Below are 22,125 nucleotides of genomic sequence, written 5' to 3'. Positions count from 1 at the left end.
ACGCCAGTCACCTAGGCGACGGTAATCTGCACCACTTATCACCATCGGGAAGGTACTCCTCCCCATATACCACTGGTGATCCCACCCTCAAGGCACTGCGTCATTCGACCAAGCATTGTTATTGTAATTTCCTGCATAAAATTAACAGCGAGGTCACCGGTCAAACTCTCTCGGCATTTTCTCTCATGAAGTTGCTGCCGATCGAACTCTGTGATTATATTCAAAGTCTAACGTGACTGGAAGACAATTTTTTAGGAAATTTGAGCGTTTGTGGTGGGGAATCAATGACCATTGGCAATTTGAACCGACCGTCAATCAAACGCTTGCATTAACTCTGTTAGCAGGATTCGCAAAATGTGACAAAAGGTTGAGATCACTTTGTGTAATCAATGGTATAGAAATCAAACATTGTACTGGCCAAATGTTTGACTGGGAGGAGAACGCCACTAATGCGAGAACCTGAGATTGAAAAGTGTGGCTTTAAAGACTACTTGGGATTTCAATAACTTCACGCTCATATATGGATTTGCTCAGTGAACTTAAACAGGAACTTACAGGACTGTGGGCGCACAATAGAGGGATTACTGACGTCGCAGCCATTTGCATACACTGGGCGGGAGTTTCTGAATTCTCACAGCATTGCTTTGCCCATATGAGAAATTTGAATAATCATGATGGGCAATACCGTGACATATGCAAAGAGGGGTCGAATGGTCATACAGGAAACACATTTTGAAACATTTGCGTTCTCCGACAAAAAACGGAACATTTTTTCAGTTTAATTTGGACTCAAGTTTAGTTGCCATATATTCACAGACATCATATGCAAGATTCAATGACGATGATTGCCTGAAACATGGCAAAATTATGACATTCTGGGACCAAACATGGCACGTCCGATCAGTAGTGTGGCTTTTTTACAATTGCATAGATTTACGATAATCCGGATTTTATAGGGTAAGTTCCTGTTTATTTGCCTACAACCAACTCTCTGGAGACAAGGAGTTTGTGCCGTCCCAGTTGAGATTGACTTCAAGTTAGGGATAAGTTTTAATAAAAATTTTATTTTGAAGAAAATTGCTCACTTCACAGTTTTGTGTGTTGTAACAATAGGTAGTAATGCTTGTACCAAGTTTGAATGAAGTAGCTTCAGGCATCTCTGAGAAATTTGCCTGCACAGACGAATGGAGGAAACGAAATGGCCACAAAGTTACCAATTTGGATCGTATCACCAAACAAATCACATTGCATATGAATAACATAAGGAGTGATACTTGTACCGAGTTTAAATGAAATCACTCCAAGTATCTCTAAGAAATTTGCATGAACAGATGCATGGATATCAAATACAGGAAACAAAATGGCTGTCATATGCGGCCATATTGAATGTATCAAAAAACAGCGTTTTTGCTAAGGTTTGGGAACACTGGTAAATGGTTTGGGAACCCCGGTAACATTTCTTCTGTCTCCTAATCTGATTGCATTGATATACCAAGGGGAACCTCTGTAAAATGACTGGGGAACCCCGGTAATATTTACCTGCTTACCGCCCTTAGCAAAAACACTGAAAAGCAAATAAAGGTGCATATGACAGGAGTAATCCTTGTACCAAGTTTGAATGAAACAATAACCTTATATGACAATATTACTTACATTCCTTTGGTATTGCAGGGCTGTAAAGAACACTGTAAAATGGCCTCTTCTCTACCTGAATAGTTTTGTACTTCAATTTGATCATCTAATCCCATTAGATAAGCTAAACTTTGCAGCCAAACATGTGCACTGCGAATAGAACATAAGGAAACAGGTATAACTTTATAATAAGGCAATCATGCCACACTTAGAGCTTATAACCGGCAAGCGAGGGTATTTGGGTGCACATATATAAGACCTCTGAGGTGAAAATTAGAATATTTTGGCGAAATAATCACCTCACAAATTAGCATATTTGGTGGGAAGTAATCACCAAGTGAAGCATCGTTTATAACGTCATTATATGCTTAAGTTAAATACAAGTGGACAATATTGTTATTTAGGACCAAATACAGTTTACCATATCAAATGCTTACTAAATCACCAAATTATATACTCTGAGTTCCAGTAGGTATAAAATTACCCAAAAAAATCTTAAAAATACAAAATGAAAGATATCCCAGTAAAACTGACAGTTTCGCAAAGTTCCCCCAAAAATTCAAAATTCCGGATTTCAACTTAATTTCAATATATCTTATTAACAAAAACCCTAAAAACCGGTTTACTAAATATCAAAGCAATCAGACTGGTAAATTTTGAGAAACAAATTTTTTGACCAAATGAGAAAATTGCCCCCAAAATACAAAATTGCAGATTTCATCCTAATTTTGAATATATCTAATTTTAACATAAACCCTAGGAACCTGTACACTAGATATCAAAGCTACCAGATCAGATGTTTTAGGAGAAAAATTTTTTGACCAAAAAAGGCAAAAATTGCCCCCAAAATAAAAAAAAAATTGCCAGTTTCAAAATACCTTCAATACATTATATTGAGATCAATCTTAGATACCTGTATACCAAATATCAAAGCTATCAAATCCGTAATTTTGGATAAAAATTTTTTTTATCAAAAATTGGGAAAATTGCATCAAAATTACAAATATGACAATATCAATACAATTTGTACAAGCATGACTGAGGTCATCCTGAGGAACATGAATATTAAGTTTAATAGCAATCAGATGAGTGATTTCAGAGAACAAGATTTTTTGACTAAAAACGGAAAAAATACCCTAAAAATACAAACATGCAAATTTCATCCAAATTTTTGCACACATAATTTAGAATACCTAAAGAAATCTGCATACTAAGTTTCAACCAAATCTGACCAATGCTTACTGAGTTTTAGCCATTTGCAGGATTTTTCCTTTTTTCCCCCTCATTTGCATATTTTTGGCACTGACATGTTCATTTGAACAAATTCATATTTCCTGCCCTAGGTGCTCCTGTACACCAAATACTAAGACAGTAGGTGCTACGGTTTAGGAGTTTTTGATGTGGACGGACATACATACATACATACATACATACATACATACATACATACATACGTACATACATACATACATACAGACGACATTTTTCCACCTTATACGAATACCTCCCATTTGCATATATACATATGCATATATATGGGAGCTAAAAATTAATTAAAAGAGTTTCTCAAAATCATATATTTTATCCACACAAATATCAAATCAGTAAGTACTGCAGTTCTCTAGATATTTGAGTGGACGGACGCCTCACAAACGGACATACATAGTACATACATACATACTGACAGTGCACGCCGGACAGATACCCATCCCAATAGCTTCTATAGACTATATTAGTCTATAGTAGCTAATAAACGAGAGTTAATTACATTCTAATTAAAGTAAACAAGACTTGCTTAAATCAAGATCAAAAAACAGCATATCTTTCAGGTTATAAAGAATATTAAGCTGATTATTTTATCAGTATTTTCATCCTATTAACCAAGCACATTTTAACTTTCAAATTAACATTGCAAGTAAGTTCTGTTGAATAAGTTGAGCCTGTAGGTACTCAGAGAAAGCACACTGAAGAGACAAATGTTTGAAACTTGAGAAGTTTAAGGTCATCAAAAGCATCATGTAACACTTTCATTGCACTGTTTACACAGATTGCATAATTGCTATAAATAGCACATGAGGAATCTTACAGCCCAGGTTTACCATAAAAACCCTATCACTTTCACCACTCTTTTAATTGACCACTCTATTTTTTTCCTCAAAAAGTAATTTTATTTTATCCTTACCAAGTCAACCATAAATGGAAATTAGAACTTTCTCTATCTCTATTTATTTGACCACCCTATCATGACAAACTATTATGAGCAATTTCTTTTAGATAACATACAGGTTCAGAATATGTCAAAGTTGGGATTCAGGAAAGTTGTTTTAATCCTCCAAGATGGTAAGCATTTCACTATGAACTGTCAAAAAAACTTGAACTTTCTGATAATTCTACACTAAAATTATTTTTGCTTTGATGATTTCCTAATTAATTCAATTATCTAAAATCATATTAATTACTTTTTTCTGAGTGAATTGATAGGGTTTATACAGTACAAGAATTACATACAATGTAAGTCAAATTTTGACCAAAAATGACAAAAAAATTCCTTAAAAATACACATTTGCATATTTCATCACAATTTTAACAAATCTAAGTTGGGCTATCCCTAGGGACCTGTCTACCAAATAACAAAGCCGTCTGACCAGCCGTTATGAAGAAGATTTTTTACCAAAAACGTCTTTTTTGGCATTAATTTGCCTATTTTCAACAATATCAAAAAATTAAAAAAAGAGTTTCTCAAAATCATATTTTTCATCTACACAACAAATATCAAATCAGTAAGTACTGTGGTTCTCAAGATATTTGAGTGGACGGACGCCTCACAAACGGACATACATACATACATACAGACTGACGCCGGACGCCGGACGGATACCCATCCCAATAGCTTCTATAGACTATAGTCTATAGTAGCTAAAAATTGTATTTCCTCTAGTTTCATTCACGATTATTGCTGTTAATAGAACATATCTACATATAAATCATTTGTTTTCAACAAATAAACATTTCATTTCATTAAAAAAAAAAACCATAAACATCTTCGCGATCGTCCGTACTTCTGAAAACTGTAAACAATCAGAGCAACGCTTCTGTGATCAGCCTGACTCGGACGTACGGGGGCGCAATCACATTCAGGCCAGATCGGAATACATCAATCTTAATCGCGCTGCATGCTGACGCTGAAATTACAGGGATTTTTAAGGACAAAAACGAAGCAAATACGCCTATTTAACTGTGTCGGATATTTCCGGCGCTCAAGGTATATGGTAATTCAATATGGTGCTGGATATATCTGGCGTTCAAGGTAGTCAAGGGGTTAATATGCATGCACGTACCTATAGAGAGGGCTGAAGTTCGTAGAGCAGTGCATCATGGTAACTGTAGAATATCTGTATGATATGGGCATTGTAGATGGCAGACTTGGTAGACTTGACATGTAGATATGATCTAGGAGGCTGCCTTTGAGTGTAGTTGGTTTGGTGATAACTTGAACAAAGTTGAACTTTGACATAACCTCTTTGATAGGGTGAACTTGTTGTACAAGGAGATTTTCAATTACAGTACAACGTAGCTGCAATGATTGTGTAGCGAGAGGTCACTCGCTGAGTTTTATGTTGAACGCGAACCCTACGCCATGGGCGATTGGTCAATCAATTTTCCTGAAACCATTTGGTTTTGCCACAAAATCAGGGATCAACAGTGTGATCGCCTACTTTGGGTAGGGTACACGTTCAACGTAAAATTCAGCGAGCGACCTCTCGCTACAATCATTGCAGCTAAGTACGCGACGATACATAGCGGTAACAACAGAATACAACTAAAAGCAAGGCAGTCCATCCAGGGAATTACAGTACACAGATTACAAATGCCTACAGATACAGTAAACATAGGGCCAAAGTCCCTGAAGCTACTATAGACATGGATACAAAATTAAGTATGTCCTGACTATATGAAATTATCTCACTAAGGTCATCCTAGGGACATGTAAACCAAATATTAAAGCTGTCTGACCAGCGGTTTAAAGTTTTGAAAAAACAAGCGACTCAACAGTTGACAGAGCTTTGCTGTGTTATATACCTTTTGTGACACATGTATTGATGAAGAAGGTGGATATCTTTGATAGCTCATTTCAGGATGGCCTGACCAAAAATGGAAAAAATTCCGTAAAAATACAGATTTGCATATTTCATCAGACTATATTAGTCAATAATAGCAAATAAACGAGAGTTAATTACATTCTAATTGAAGTAAACAAGACTTGCTTAAATCAAGATTTACTTCATAATAAAACAGCATATCTGTCAGGTTGTAAAGAATCTTGAGCTGGTCATCTTTTAATATCAGTATTGTAATCCTATTAACCAAGCACATTTTAACTTTCAAATTAACATTGTAAGTAAGTTCTGTTGAATAAGTTGAGACTGTACGTACTCAGAGAAAGCACACTGAAGAGACAAATGTTTGAAACTTAAGAAGTTCAAGGTCATCAAAAGCATTATAAGGAATCATGTTACACTTTCATTGCACTGTTTACACAGCTTGCATAATTGCTATAAATAGCACATGAGGAATCTTACAGCCTAGCTTTACCATAAAAACCCTATCACTTTGACCACTCTTTTAATTGACCACTCTATTTTTTTCCTCAAAAAGTAATCTTATTTATCCTTACCAAGTCAACCATAAATGGAAATTAGAACTTTCTCTATCTCTATTTATTTGACCACCCTATCATGACAAACTATTATGAGCAATTTCTTTTAGATAACATAAATGGTGGTTCAGAATATATCAAAGTTGGGATTCAGGAAAGTTGCCTTTACATGTTTTAATCCTCCAAGATGGTAAGCATTTCACTATGAACTGTCAAAAAAAGTTGAACTTTCTGATAATTCCACACTAAAATTATTTTGGCTTTGATGATTTCCTAATTAATTCAATTATTTAAAATCATATTAATTATTTTTTTCTGGGTGAATTGATAGGGTTTATACAGTACAAGAATTACATACAATGTAAGTCAAATTTTGACCAAAAATGACAAAAAAATTCCTTAAAAATACACAGTTTGCATATTTCATCACAATTTGAACAAATCTAAGTTCGGTTATCCCTAGGGACCTGTATACCAAATAACAAAGCTGTCTGACCAGCGGTTATGAAGAAGAAGATTTTTTACCAAAAACGCCTTTTTTGGCATTAATTTGCCTATTTTCAACAATATCAAAAAATTAAAAAAACCAGTTTCTCAAAATCATATTTTTCATCTACACAACAAATATCAAATCAGTAAGTACTGCGGTTCTCAAGATATTTGAGTGGACGGACGCCTCACAAACGGACATACATACATACATACAGACTGACGCCGGACGCCGGACGGATACCCATCCCAATAGCTTCTATAGACTATAGTCTATAGTAGCTAAAAAAAACGCAACAGCTACATACGGGGGGAGGGGGGAACAACGCACAGAAATGTATATCAGACGAGGGGAGACATCCGACCTAGGCCGTTGAACTTGAAAACGGAGGCCACATCATGGCTACCCACTCAGCTCCAGACAATCAACAAAAAAAGCCTGGTATATGTATACAAACCCTTATGAAAATGAAACTGTGCGGCAGCTCTGCTTTAGACTAGCGGCACCTCTGCCGTAGAGTTGCTGCACAAGGAAAGCTGTGCAAGAGAGGCTGTGCAGGAAAATGCAGCTAGCTGCACAGTTTCTGCACAGTGTTAATCTGTGCAGAAACTGTGCAGAAACTGTGCAGCTTCTGTGCAATATTCTCCATACTGTACACCTTGTGTGCGGCAAATGTAAAATGCATGCACAGCTTGTGTACAACAGACCTTGAAGTGTGCAGCTTGTGTGCAGCAGGCCATCAAAGTGTGCAGCTTGTGTGCCAGAAATTTATTGCTGCAAATATGGAGCAATACATGATGGGCATATTGCCGACTATTTCATTACCGGGAGTACAGTGTACCATTGAACTTCATGACCAGTCATATTCAAGAAAACAAAACTGACCTTTCATTTATATTTTGCATTCATCTATTTTTATAACAGACAATCCAATTTTTAAATTATAAAAACTGTTAGACAGCTTTTAAAGCACAGTTCAGCTGGTGAAAGCGACACAGGCCTAAACTCAACAACATTGCATGGATGATGGATATAAAGTGTACATCTGTACTATACAGCAGTGACATGTAACATGAGTACCCCCTTCGACGATCTGGTTTGGTAAATCACGGTTCAATCGACAACTGAATTTTTAGGAAAACAAATTTTTAAAACAGGGACTTGTCTGTCTGACAAGTTAAACTCTGTATTTTCTGCGAGTGATACCAAAATGCACTGAACGAAGTTGAAGCAGTTTAGGACGAAATCTAAGTCTGATGGTCTGTAACTTGTGTAAGGACGCGTCGTAGACTTTTGTTATTGCAAATCTGTACCTTAAAAATATCGACAGATGAGAACTTTTCTTTGTAGAAACAAGTCATTGACAATGACATAGTCCCCACTTGTAACAGGAGTATTAGTCTTGATGGGGCAGGGAAATGTGGTTATTAAAAAGTATCACTGGAGTGTATATGTTGAGATCTATGGGCACATAGGTCTATGTCGTTGTTCCCAATTTGAAACACATGAGGCATGTCTAAGTTATGGTTCTAAATCGGGAAAAAAGATCAGACCTCTAACTGTATTGGCCAGCCAAGAAATACATATGCGCATAATAATGAGGTACAAGATGTGACATCTTAAGGTCTAATATCCTATCAGAATTGGAGGGTATAGATATAAAGGACATAGCACTTGTGGTTACATATTTATCAACATAAACGTAGATTTCAGGTCAAAGGTCATCGAGGTCACATGACATTTGGTCAAAAAATTTCTATCCTATAGTTATCCCTATATACCAAAAATCAGACATCCAGCTCTATGGGCTTGCTCAGAATTAGATATACGCATAATTAATGAGGTACAAGGTCTCCCATCATACCATATATGAAGGGTGTACCACTTGTGGTTACTGAGTTATGGACAAATATGTATATTTGAGGTCAAAGGTCACCGAGGTCACGTGACATTTTGTCAAAAAAATTGTATTGCTAAGTTATCCCTATATACCAAAAATCAGACCTCTAGCTCTATTGACTTGCTCAAAATTATATATGCACATAATTAATGAGGTACAAATATGTGGCGTCAGAAGCTGTCCCATCATACCATATATGAAGGGTGTAGCACTTGTGGTTACTGAGTTATGGACAAATATGTATATTTGAGGTCAAAGGTCACCGAGGTCACGTGACATTTTGTCAAAAAAATTGTATTGCTAAGTTCTCCCTATATACCAAAAATCAGACCTCTAGCTCTATTGACTCGCTCAAAATTAGATATGCGCATAATTAATGAGGTACAATATGTGGCGTCATAAGCTGTCCCATCATACCATATATCACAGTCCCTCTATCCACCGGTCTGGAAACGCCTATTGTAAAAGTGTCAATCACCTAGACCGCACAGCCGAACCGCGATACGAGGGCCAGTCACGTGATAATGCGTAGCTTGGGTTGTCCTGCATGCCACAGTCCCCGATTGTGTGTACGCTTTTCTCGAATTTTCGCTGTTTTTGGCTCTATTAAGTGTTCTCTGCGTCTATCTACGACACGAAGACAGAAATTATCATATCCCGAAACCGGTGTGTGTTTTTCGTGATCCTTATCCCATCGTAAATGATGATAGTGTGCGATAATTTCTGGGGTTGACCGCTGCGAGTGTGTTGACGTACGTAGCACAAGCAACGGCTGGAATCACACCGGAAAAATTTGTGGTCCCCCTTCTCTTGCAATGCTAGTAGTCAGTGTCTCCAAATATGATCTAAATATGTTTTCTGTGTAATATTCTGTGAAATTATGTCTGTTTAACTGAGCAGAATAGGAACGACAACTGCAGAAATGCACGTAGATTTTTGATGATTTTAGCATTTTCCCATGTAGCGTCAATATGGCCACAGTCCCTCTATCCACTAGAGGGACTGTGATATGGCGAACTCTCGATACGTACGCTCGCGCTCAGGCACAGTAAATACCTTTTACAAAATGCTATCATGTCAACACAATAACAAGTTTGGTAATGAACTACTCTGCTGTCGATGTTAATATTCAGCTGATTTTGCCTGCAATAGTCCATGACACTTGCGAACAGTGCATGGCCATTTTGTTTTTCGATCGTGATCATAATGCAACCATAATGTGTGGTCCCTTTCAAGCTTTATCTAGAGGGGCAACGTTACCCATTTAATGAAAAAATAAATTGTTTAGTGTTTCTAAAGTGAACAAGTTGTAATGTTTTGTGATATTCTGAAATAACAACCCACAAACGTCATGTTTTTGAACGATCACATTGCGGCTGTCATAGGATCGTGGGGTAGCGACCAGTTGAACATTGTCAGTGTCCTTTGTTTAAGGTGTGAATCGTGTGTTGGTTCATATCACGGAGTGTCACAAAGAAACCAGCCACGTTTCCAGACCGGTGGATAGAGGGACTGTGCATATATGAAGGCTGTAGCACTTGTGGTTACTGAGTTATGGACAAATATGTATATTTGAGGTCAAAGGTCACCGAGGTCACGTGACATTTTGTCAAAAAAATTGTATTGCTAAGTTATCCCTATATACCAAAAATCAGACCTCTAGCTCTATTGGCTTGCTCAAAATTAGATATGCACATAATTAATGAGGTACAATATATTTGGCGTCATAAGCTGTCCCATTATACCATATATGAAGGGTGTAGCACTTGTGGTTACTGAGTTATGGACAAATATGTATATCTGAGGTCAAAGGTCACCGAGGTCACGTGACATTTTGAAAAAAAAAATAGTATTGCTAAGTTATCCCCATATACCAAAAATCAGACCTCTAGCTCTATTGGCTCGCTCAAAATTAGATATCCGCATAATTAATGAGGTACAATATGTGGCGTCATAAGCCGTCCCATCATACCATATATGAAGGGTGTAGCACTTGTTGTTACTGAGTTATGGACAAATATATATATTTGAGGTCAAAGGTCACCAAGGTCACATGACATTTTGTCAAAATATCTGAGATATCTGCATGAAAGGATGGACTCACGGACGGACATGACCCAATCTATAAGCCCCCTGGACTTCATCCGTTGGGACTAAAAACTGTGTCACTGCATCCTTTTTGCAATATGAATACGATGAGAAACTAAATTTTTATTTTTCTTGGCCTTATACATGGGAGTCTATGGAGGTGAAAACTAAAAAGTCCTCTAACACAGCCAAATTTGATCGCATTGTGAAACAAATCGACGTGCATTGTATGGGGTAGGGTACTATCCTTGTGCAAAGTTTGAAAGAAATTGACCTGGGCATGTCTGAGATATCTGCGTGAACGGACGGACGGACGGACGCACGCACGCACGCACGCACACACGCACGGACATGACCAAACCTATAAGTCCCCCGGACGGTGTCCGTGGGGACTAACAAACAAGTAAATTTCAATGTCGCAGGACCTGCTACTAGTACCTTGGCTCCAAGCAGGGCCGTGGACGTGCTCAGACTTCAAGCAGTGTATACAGTATACGGTACGTAGTGTGGAGCACTGGAAGCTAAGTCTGTGTCCTGTCGATGTCATCACTAACAAAAGCTCGCCTTCTGTCATAACTGGATTGATATTCAATGCTTCTGTCCATGTTTTCAGCGTTAGAGTTATATTGCCGAGCACAATTTTGGGGTTTTTCACACTCCCTCCCGACCGCTGTACGAAAATCCAATACGCTACTTCGCCAACGTCCAGCGCTGAGAGCAGCCGACATGTTTATACTCTGAGGCACGGTTCATCAAGTTCAGTTCGCGCATTGATATTTAATCTTCGCGTTGAAAGAAATTTTACTCTATTTTGAGTCTTTCTATGATGAAAATAACCATTTTCATTATACTTATAAATTGGGTGCTCTATCAAGTATGAAACATAACGGATTGGTGCATAATGTACAGTCAATTCCAGCGTTTAAAAACGGGACTACATTATCAATTGCGTAATGATTTATAGATCGCACTTCCGTTAACGTCATGAGGCTTGATCGGCGCGGTGCGAAGTTAGATTTTAGTACCATCGGCTGTGTACTTGTTGTTAGGGAGTTATCTAGTGGACAATTTAGTGATCTTTCTATGGAATCGCCAGCCAAATGATATCACAGTGTTGGAAAAACGTGTATACAGCACCAGAGATAGACGGATTTCAAAATTTGTGAACGCGAACAGCAGTAAAAGTGCTGACATCTAAGTATGTACACACGGTTCGGAGAGACCTGCAACCGCAACCGGGATCGAATCATCCAGCCTCTGCGAGCCATTCTCAAATGTAAGTCAATGTACCATTCGTCTGTTCATCGCTATAATGTTCTGTAATCGTTGTATTGCTATGTTTAGGTACAGATAAATTTTCGTTGAGTACTGATTCATACTGAATTCACTTTCGTTTCACAACAGTTTAATACAGTAAGTACTGACATTTTTGCAGATTGTCGCCCGTCGCCGCCGTCGTGTATGTATACAACATACGGTGAGCTGTCCGCTGTTGGACATTTGATCATTATTAATTTAATAATCATAAATGTATATGCATTTTTCTGCTTCAAGTTTTCAACTTTTTTGTCTCTTTTTAAATAATTATTGATGTCTTTCATCAAATTGCGATGTTTAAAATGTTTGGTCAATCGGTAAAGACTTATACTCTTCCCTGAACGATTTGTATTTTTCAGAATGCATAGTGAGGAAGGGACAAGAAATTCAGAGAACAGAAAGCCAAATTGCAGCCTATGACAGTAATGTAAATGTTACATGAAACTTTACGAGTCAAAAGAAAATCTCTTGAAGATACTTGTGGCATATGAAATGAACATGGCATATAAAATAAATCGTACCACAATTTGAATTTAATCCTTTCTTCTCTGTCTTTTTATTAAACAATAACTTTATTTGCGCTGACCATTTTTTCTTGTGAAACTGGTATTTCAGAGCTTAGTTGGATAAAACACATCTTGTGCTTTCCACAGTCTGTCAGGTTTTCAACCGTGTCACTAACATTGGCCATGTTTACACAAGCGATTTTACAACTTCTGTGTACATATCTGAGCTGAACGTATTATATCGTTGGAAAAGATAAAAACGTTGAAACTTATGGTACAATACAAAAAATTTTGCTGTCACTTAATTGTGTTGCTTCTTTGGTTTTCAGTACATCTCTCGTCTATTTAATAAATTAAATGTATTTCGTTTTCATACTGTTGCTGAAATTGGTAAAAGTTTATTCCAGAGCTGACTGCTGTGGAATTATGCCACTTATGAAGGAAATTTTGCATTTTGTAGTTTGCAGCAAATTTGCAGTAACATTCAAATTAATTTGCCGCAAATTTTACCTACTCCTGGTAGCTGTCCTGCAAGATGCCACAATTTTCTGTGAAGTTCCTGCACAGTCTTTCAGGTACTCTGTTGTTCAAAGGGCTATTGTGCAAACACAGGCTTCCAAATTTCCAACACAAAGTTACTGCAGTTACTGTTTTCAGCATTTCTTGCACTATATATGTGCTCAGTGCAGCCATGGATGTAAAAAATAGATCCATGGTGCAGCTAATGTGTATAATGCGAAAGAATCACCTTACAGCAAAGCTGCTGCAACTTGTTGTATTGTTGCACAGTTCCTGCACAAAGCTACCGCACAGTTACTGTTTTCATTGCTTCTTGCACCTGTGCGGCAGCAACTAATTTGCATGCGAAAAAATTGCCTTACAGCAGAGCTGCAGCAACCTGCTGTATATTGCTGCACAGTTCCTGAACAAAGCTGCCGCACAGTTACTGTTTCCATCATTTCTTGCGCCTGTGCGGCAGCAGCTAATTTGCATGCGAAAAAGTCGCCTACAATTGAGTTACAGTAATTGTCTGTTGCACTAATGCCGCACCTGTGCAGGAACACTGTGCAGCAGGCTAAAAATTTTCATAAGTGAATATCTTTTGCAAAACTTAAAATAAAGTTATAAAACCCATCTTCAAAATGCGATCGCTCTCCGAAACGTCACAATATCTAAGCTCTTGAACGATCACGCACGGTCGCTATGCTTGAATAATTGCAAAGCAAAAATTCAACATGTCCGCCAGATCAGTCTAAACCAGTAAGGAAGGCGTATGACGTAACAGTATAGCGCCATGTACAGCGGGTATTTAGACAAAAATAAAAATCAAAAAGCAACAAAAATAGTGTCAATGACACTGTCCTCCCATTTTACAGAGATACTAAGTACTAGTACACACATGACATGGCATTCTTACAGGTTGACTAAGAAAATTCCATTGCAAGTCCAAATTAATCTTATACCCCAGCAATATGAAATGCTCCATCTCATAATGACTTTTACACATCTGACAGAAAACAACCCTAGGATCAAGACTATCATGTTTTACAGCAATCCAACAAATACTTTGGGGGAAAATGATTTTTTGACAAAAAATGGTAAAAATTGCCCCAAAAATACAAATATGAAAATTTCACCACAATTTGAACAAATCTGACAAAGGTCCACCCTAGGATCATACATACAAGTTTTCAAGGTAATGGGATGAGCGCTTTCAGAAAAGAAGATTTTTTGACAAAAAACCGGGAAAAACGCCCAAAAAATACAACTTTCAAAATTTCACCACAATTTGAAGAAATGTAACTTAAGTCACTATAAAGAGCCTGCATACCAAGTTTCAACCAAATCTGGCCAGTGGCTACAGGGTTTAAGCTATTTGCAGGTTTTTTCCTTTCTTCCCCTTCATTTGCATATTTCTAACTTTGACATGTTTATTTCAACAAATTCACATCTCCACCCTTGGGTGCACCTGTCCACCAAATACTAAGATGGTAGGTGCTGCGATTTAGGAGTTTTTAATGTGGACGGACATAAATCCGCATATACTAACTAACATACATACATACATACATACAGACAGACAGATAAACAGATAGACATGCATACAAGCATATATTTATTGTTACAGCTTTTAACCTCCAACAGCCGACCAACTTGTCAATATCAGTTGGTTCAACTTGATACTAGTAAACGAGAGTTAATTACATTCTAATTAAAGTAAACAAGACTTGCTTATCAAGATTTACGTCATAAAAAACAGCATATCTGTCAGGTTATAAAGAATCTTCAGCTGGATATCTTTATCAGTATTTTCATCCTATTAACCAAGCACATTTTAACTTTTAAATTAACATTGCAAGTAAGTTCTGTTGAATAAGTTGAGTCTGTAGGTACTCAGAGAAGGCACACAGAAGAGACAAATGTTTGCAACATAAGAAGTTCAAGGTCATCAAAAGCACTATAAGGAATCATGTAACACTTTCATTGCACTGTTTACACAGATTGCATAATTGCTATAAATAGCACATGAGGAATCTTACAGCCCAGCTTTACCATAAAAACCCTATCACTTCGACCACTCTTTTAATTGATCACTCTATTTTTTTCCTCAAAAAGTAATTTTATTTTATCCTTACCAAGTCAACCATAAATGGAAATTGGAACTTTTTCTATCTCTATTTATTTGACCAACCTATCATGACAAACTATTATGCGAAATTTCTTTTAGATAACATACAGGGCACAATAAATGACGGTTCACAATATGTCAAAGTTGGGATTCAGGAATGTTGCCTTGACATGTTTTAATCCTCCAATTCGATGGTAAGCATTTCACAATGAATTGTCAAAAAAGTTGAACTTTCTAATAATTCTACACTAAAATTATTTTGGCTTTGTTGATTTCCTAATTAATTCAATTATTTAAAATCATATTAATTATTTTTTCTGGGTGAATTGATAGGGTTTATACAGTACAAGAGTTACATACAATGTAAGTCAAATTCAGTTAAAACATCAATTACTGTCTAACATTGCATCATTCCTATAAATAGCACCTCACCTGGAACAGCACTATAATTATCTGCTCATTCACACAGGCAGTACTTGACGTTGAATGAATGACCTACTACATTTCACCTATGTACCAAATTTGAAAGCATGGCAAAAAGTACCACAAAATTTGCAAATTTCAGCTTGAGTTCACAGAGTCATCTTCAGGTCACTCCTAGGAACTTGCACACCCAATTAGAAAGTAATGGCATACACAGTTTCAAAGAAGATTTTTTAAACCAAAAATGGCAAAAATTGCCCCAAAATACAAATATTCAAATTTTGCCAAAATTTTGATGAATTCTATTTTGAGTGATCACAAGGCACCGGCATGCCAAATTTTAAAGCGATCCGACCATTGGTTTAAGAGAAAAAGATTTTTTACTAAAATGGCAAAAAAGAAAGAAAAAAATTCATTAAAAATAGAAAGCATCAGATATTGACATCAAATCTACCGTATATGTTTAAATGAGTTGGGCCTAAGGTACCTAAAACCCAAATATGACAATGATCAGATGAGTAGTTCCTGAGTAATTGATTTTTGACCATTTTCGCCATTTTTTCTACCTCATTTGCATATCTATGAGACTAAAAAGTTCATTTTAACAACGGCACATCTACACTATATATGGCATCACTACACAAAAAATCAGCTTAATACGTGCAGCGGTTCGTGAGTTTTTGCATTGGACGGACAGACATCCATACATACATACATACATACATATATACATACAGACAGACATCTCACATACAGACTTTTTTCAACCATATAACCTCCCAATTGCCATATATGTATGGCAAATGGGAGGTAAAAAACAAAGTGAAAGAAAGCTAGAATTATTAATAGCTGAACGCAATTTGATATTTGTGCAATGCAAAATAAAAAATAAATAAATAAACACACAAGAAATGCCCGTGAAACCCGTCCAAGCTGAGCGATGACGTCATAAGCGTGTCGCAATGCATTCTGGGTAATGAAGGTAAAATTTGTGTATAGCATGTTCTATGGTAGTAATACGACAAATAGAGAAAGAAAGAAAGAAAGAAAGAAGGAAAGTGAGCAAAAACTAACAGTTCCAGAGCTGATCTCTGGAACTAACTATAGTTACATGCGCATGCACGTACTAAGTGTGGCTTCGCTCTGGCCCAGCTCATCACTGACCTACTAAAGGCCACAGGATTGCCTTCCTCGATAGTGCTGTAAATAAAATAGTCTGCCGGCAAAGAAATGGATTTGCCGGTAGCCGGTGACTACAGAAGCCAACATTCTTCAGTCAATTGAAGGAGCCTTTCATACCAAAAAATGTGTAACAGCGACGAAAGTACCATCACTGTCAACTTCATATTTACAAGACATGTTTCAATACACTTGGAAAAGTTTAAAACGTAAAATATTGGACAACAGTGAAAACAAGATGGCGTCAGTTTTGATTCTTCAAGTAACATTTAGTCTTTGCATTTTGTGAATGTGCACTAAAATAAACTAAAATCAATTAAAAATCAATTAAAAACGGATAAAAGTATTATTTCAAAATAATACAAGGCATGCATCACCACAATACGAACATTTCTGACAACATTCAACTAAACGGACACTCATGCCAAACATGAAAATGATCAATCAATGGTTTTGAGGACAAATTGAAAATACTGATTTTCACAAATAAAACTAAAAATGTTACTTTAAAATGTTCAATCAAAAAAAGCAAAACATGTACTTCAGATATTTGCAAAAGTGACTATCCAGCCAAATTTCAAAAAAGTTACTTAAGGGTTTCTGAGATATCTCTGTCCACACCATACAGCTTACGACATACGGCATACTCCGGGCCATCACATGAGTCCATTGGACCATTGGTCCAAAGGACTAAAAATTGCCCCAAAAATGAATATTTCACCATAATTTTAACGACATACGGCATACTCCGGGGCATCACATGAGTCCATTGGACCATTGGTCCAAAGGACTAAAAATTGCCCCAAAAATGAATATTTCACCATAATTTTAACAATTCATCGTTGATGACACAGTCCCCCCTTGTCCATTTTGTTATAATCTTTGGTGTCTAGGTAGCTGTGGTCTAGGTAGCTGTGGAATGACATTGATGCAATGGGTGTATCAGGCCTGTAACTTGCATAATAAAGTAATCTGAGGAACATTCAATAAATGACTCATCTCTGCCGGAAATGACCACTGGAGGAACTTTTGATTACATCACACATAACGATGCCCTCACTGCCTCTAGTGTCAAGATGGCACATACTATACACATGGTTTGGTGGAATTTTCGAAATGGTGTGGGATCGGGTATCTGTTGTTGTAATCAGCCATTTCGGATCATATAATGAAACAAATTAATGTGCACAAGAATGCAGCCATAATATTAAAATCAGTCCATCGAGGGACAGTGACATATGTGTATGTTTCAAAGACATAAAAAAATCATACTAAAATTGAAATCAAATGGCTGTCTATTGACGATATAGATCATAGCACAAAATTAGTAGACATGCATATGTATGCCATAGTACTTTATCTTTGTACCAAGTCTCAACAACATTGGTTAAGGAATATTTGCATATGATTAAGCCTCAAAGACATGAAAAAATCCAAAAATGACCATCTGGCAGCGATATCGGAAAAAAATGACAATCTGGCAGCCATATTGGAACATGTCACGAAGTAAATTGACATGTATATGTATGCCATAGTGATCTTTGTGCCAAGTTTGGACAAAATGGGTGTAATGACCTTTGAATTACGCTTCAAAGACATGCAAAATTCCAACATGGGGCCCGGGGGCACCGATGTCCTTTGTACCTCCTTACTGTTTATTATTTGCCATAAATGTGAAATTTGGCAAAAAGTCAAATTGTTTGGACATAAATGAAAGTTATTTGAATTGGTTGGTTACTGCTCCAGCATAAGTTCAAGTGTGGATTCTAAGTATCAACAACCTTGATATGTGTGAAAGTGAATTAAGAATAAGAGATGGGACTCAATAGGATCAACAATCTCTAAAACAGGAAACGGTGAACTTATGTGATACAGAAGGGGAGAAAATTTAGCCACAAACTATTGTAATATAATGGACGATGGCTAATCTGAACCAAATTACTTAAACTGGATTGTTGGCATTGATTACACATGTATTTATTGTCCATCAAATAGAAAATAAATTTGGGCCATTGACTAAAAAACATTTGCTTGTTACACTCACCACACTTGTACTTAGTATTTGGAGTGTACACCTATCTACAATATAATGATAAAAAGTTTGGACTCTGTAGGTCAACAGTGCATCTTTAATGCTTACCCCTCAAGTATGTATAGACCAAAAACAATATTTAATTTTGAATTATGTGGTGCAGGGAAGGACATACAATATGGTGAAAAGCAAACTAAATATAACCAGATATGAACTGAAAATGCTCACGTGTTTAATTATATATTGAAGTTATGTGTAAATTTGAACCTTTGCCACATGTTTGTGACTTCATCGAAATTATTATGATCAACATAATGAACAATAATCACCATCGATTAATTCTAAAAGGTCATGAAGTATACAAATATGTAATTAGCTGAAATAAAAATATTAAAGTTATTTGACTGCTCTTATTGTATCACCACTTATGCAAGTGTAATTACCGTTGGCCAAGTCCTTCAAGCCATATATGCCGAGCTGTGAAAGTGCATTAGATATGCAAATTATAAATTAGCTGACATGAAAATGTGAAATGACTTTCGATATTGTTTTAACCTAGTACCTGGTATAATCATCAATGTACATAGCATGTTTTGCCAACTTTGATCAAGTAAATCCCGGTATATATCCCTAATAAGCAAAGTTCATTAAATATGTAAATTAGGAATTGGCTGAAGTAAAAATGCTTAATGATTGTCAATAATGTTGTATCATGGTATCTGCAATATGTGTAGCAAATTTTGTCAACTTTGGTCAAGTCAATTCAGATATATATCTCTAATTAGGAAAGATCATTAAATATGCAAATTAGGAATTGGCTGAAGAGAAAATGTCTTTTGACTTTCAATAATATTATATCACAGTATCTTTGATGTATATAGCAAGTTTCAACAACTACAATCAAGTTAATTCAGATATATATCCCTAATTGGGAAAGTTCATTAAATATGCAAATTCGGAATTGGCTGAAGTAAAAATGCTTAATGACTTTCAAAAATGTTGTATCATAGTGGCCTTAATACATGTAGCAAGTTTCATCAACTTTGGTCCAGTCATTCCATATATATCCCTAATTAACAAAGTTCATGAAATATGCAAATTAGGAATTGGCTGAAATTAAAACACTTAACGACTTTCAATAATGTTAAATCATAGTATCTTTAATATACATACCAAGTTTGGTTAGTTTTGATCAAGTCAAATCAGACATATATTGCTAGTTAGGAAAGTTCATTAAATATGCAAATTAGCATTTATCTTTCATGTCACCCCTTAATGGTTCCCACTGCTGATATATCTTGGTGTGATCAACATTTGTAATAAATCTCATCAAATTGTATGTAGTCGTTTTTAATGTATATCCGTTTTTTCTTAAATAATTAATTATGCAAATGAGAAAAAAGCATGTAAGCCACACCCACCAAAAACTAATCAGTTCTTGCCATTTGCTAACTTAATATATGTAGCAGATTTGATTCTGATCTGATAAGCCGTTTTTGAGATATCGGACCAACAGACAGACAGACAGACAGACAGACAGACAGACAGATGGACAGACAGACAGACAGACGGACAGACAGACAGACATCGCTGCGACATATGCTCACGTGCGTTAACACGTGAGCAAAAAACTGAATATACAATTATATGGAAATGTTGTTTCACAGTCATGAGTATCTGGTGTGTGCCGAGAGAAAAATATTAAAATTGGACAGTATCATCCTGACCACAGCTTGTCTGACTGGTTGTTTCCTTCTGATTTTCTGACACGGTGATAGTTATACAACATAGCTTGCATTTTGTTCAAGTAGAACTGAGTTTTACATGTAAGATAACTTTCTCATAAACTGTAAATTCTGGCTTCTGGCAGCTCAAACGTCGCAATACTACATTTTTTGATATGATATGGAGTGACTTGCACACATATGCAATAATGCAGTGACAGTCGATATATTCATAGTAAGAGTCTACTACATTCAAGCATAGTGATGTTGACAACTACATGCATGCCAATGCACGATTTCAAAGTAGCCAGGAGGAAATTCTAATGGTCTTTTAGAGGAAATAGAGGTATTAAACGACAGTGAAACAAACAACACTAGTTATCGTGACCTTGCTTAAGTGCAATCTCGGATCATGTATGATCTGATGATCATGCCAAATTACCATGTCGGATTATGCCGTGATTCTGAAGTGCGCGTAAATCGGTCAACATAAGCACACACTGTCTTTAGCGATCGAAGTCAACAATGATGTCAAAATCAATGCACAACTGTCGAAATTACCCAAAATAAGCAACAGAAAACTAAAAGTTATCGCTGTGTCGAAAGGACAGTACATCAACATAAAACGACGCTAGTTTGTTATGACATGGAGGCAGAAGGATAGAGCGTTCCCTCGCTCTCACCCAGCTATTAGCTGGGGCCGCCGGTGGGATTGCCTCGCTAAGGCAATGGATTCGCCGGTACTGGGGAGTACCGAGTACGGAGGCCATCATTCTTCAGTCTATCGAAGGAGCGTTTCGTGCCAAAAAATACATGACAGCAACAAAAGTACCATCACTGTGAACTTCATATTTACGAAACATCATCACATAAACTCTAAAAACTTTAAAACGTCAAAATTCGCACAAGACCGAGAAACAAGATCGCGTCGGTTTGATTTTTCAAAGTCCTTGCAAAACAACGCTAACTTGTTATGTGCGCATGCGCATATTAAGGGAGACCCATTTGATTTGGGGGGGGGGGTATGCAGGAAGTGGGTATGGGAACTTTTTTGTGGTCAGAGAGACAGTATTTCTTTATTTCAACTGTCAGACCTGCATCAATTTTTTTTATCAAATGGAGTAGCAGTGCAATTTTTCAAATTTAAGCCAGTGTTTCACATATCACAGGATGGTTTTATATATTCATTTTACATTCCAACAAATGAAAACAAAATGGAAAGTCTAGTATATATACAACTTTAAATTACAGAACACTTTTTTGGCAAATCATCTGTGATCAGTACTATACCTGCTTTTCTTTAAAACAGTCTATTCCTTTTAAGTTCTCAGGGGAGATGTTATCTTTTGTGGTCAGAGAAACAAGGCTCACACATTGTATTTCATTATATTTGTTGTTCCTCAATTTTTCATTGTCAACTTGTAATCTTTCTAACATATTTATATTGAGAGAATAATGTATTGGTTTTAACACTAGTTTCTTGACTCCTGTCTTGTGTTATAAATTTTCACAATTTACGGAAGTCAAATAGTCCCATATAGATATTGC

At 36.5% G+C, this 22,125-nt stretch overlaps 1 protein-coding gene across 3 annotated transcripts in view; it reads right to left on the bottom strand.

The window, feature by feature from the left end:
* LOC139144565 (kinesin-like protein KIF28P) overlaps positions 1-22,125 on the bottom strand; it is a 503,294-nt gene that overhangs the window by 175,726 nt on the left and 305,443 nt on the right. For all 3 annotated transcript variants that reach the window (XM_070715275.1, XM_070715274.1, XM_070715276.1), the window contains exon 15: positions 1,654-1,782. In XM_070715275.1, the coding sequence (XP_070571376.1) occupies positions 1,654-1,782 (129 nt within the window). The remainder of the gene's footprint in view (positions 1-1,653; positions 1,783-22,125) is intronic.

Source organism: Ptychodera flava, chromosome 11 (genome assembly GCF_041260155.1).
Source record: "Ptychodera flava strain L36383 chromosome 11, AS_Pfla_20210202, whole genome shotgun sequence".
NCBI lineage: Eukaryota > Metazoa > Hemichordata > Enteropneusta > Ptychoderidae > Ptychodera > Ptychodera flava.
The sequence above is the reverse complement of the archived record's forward strand: the minus strand, read 5'-3'. Positions and strand labels throughout refer to the sequence as shown.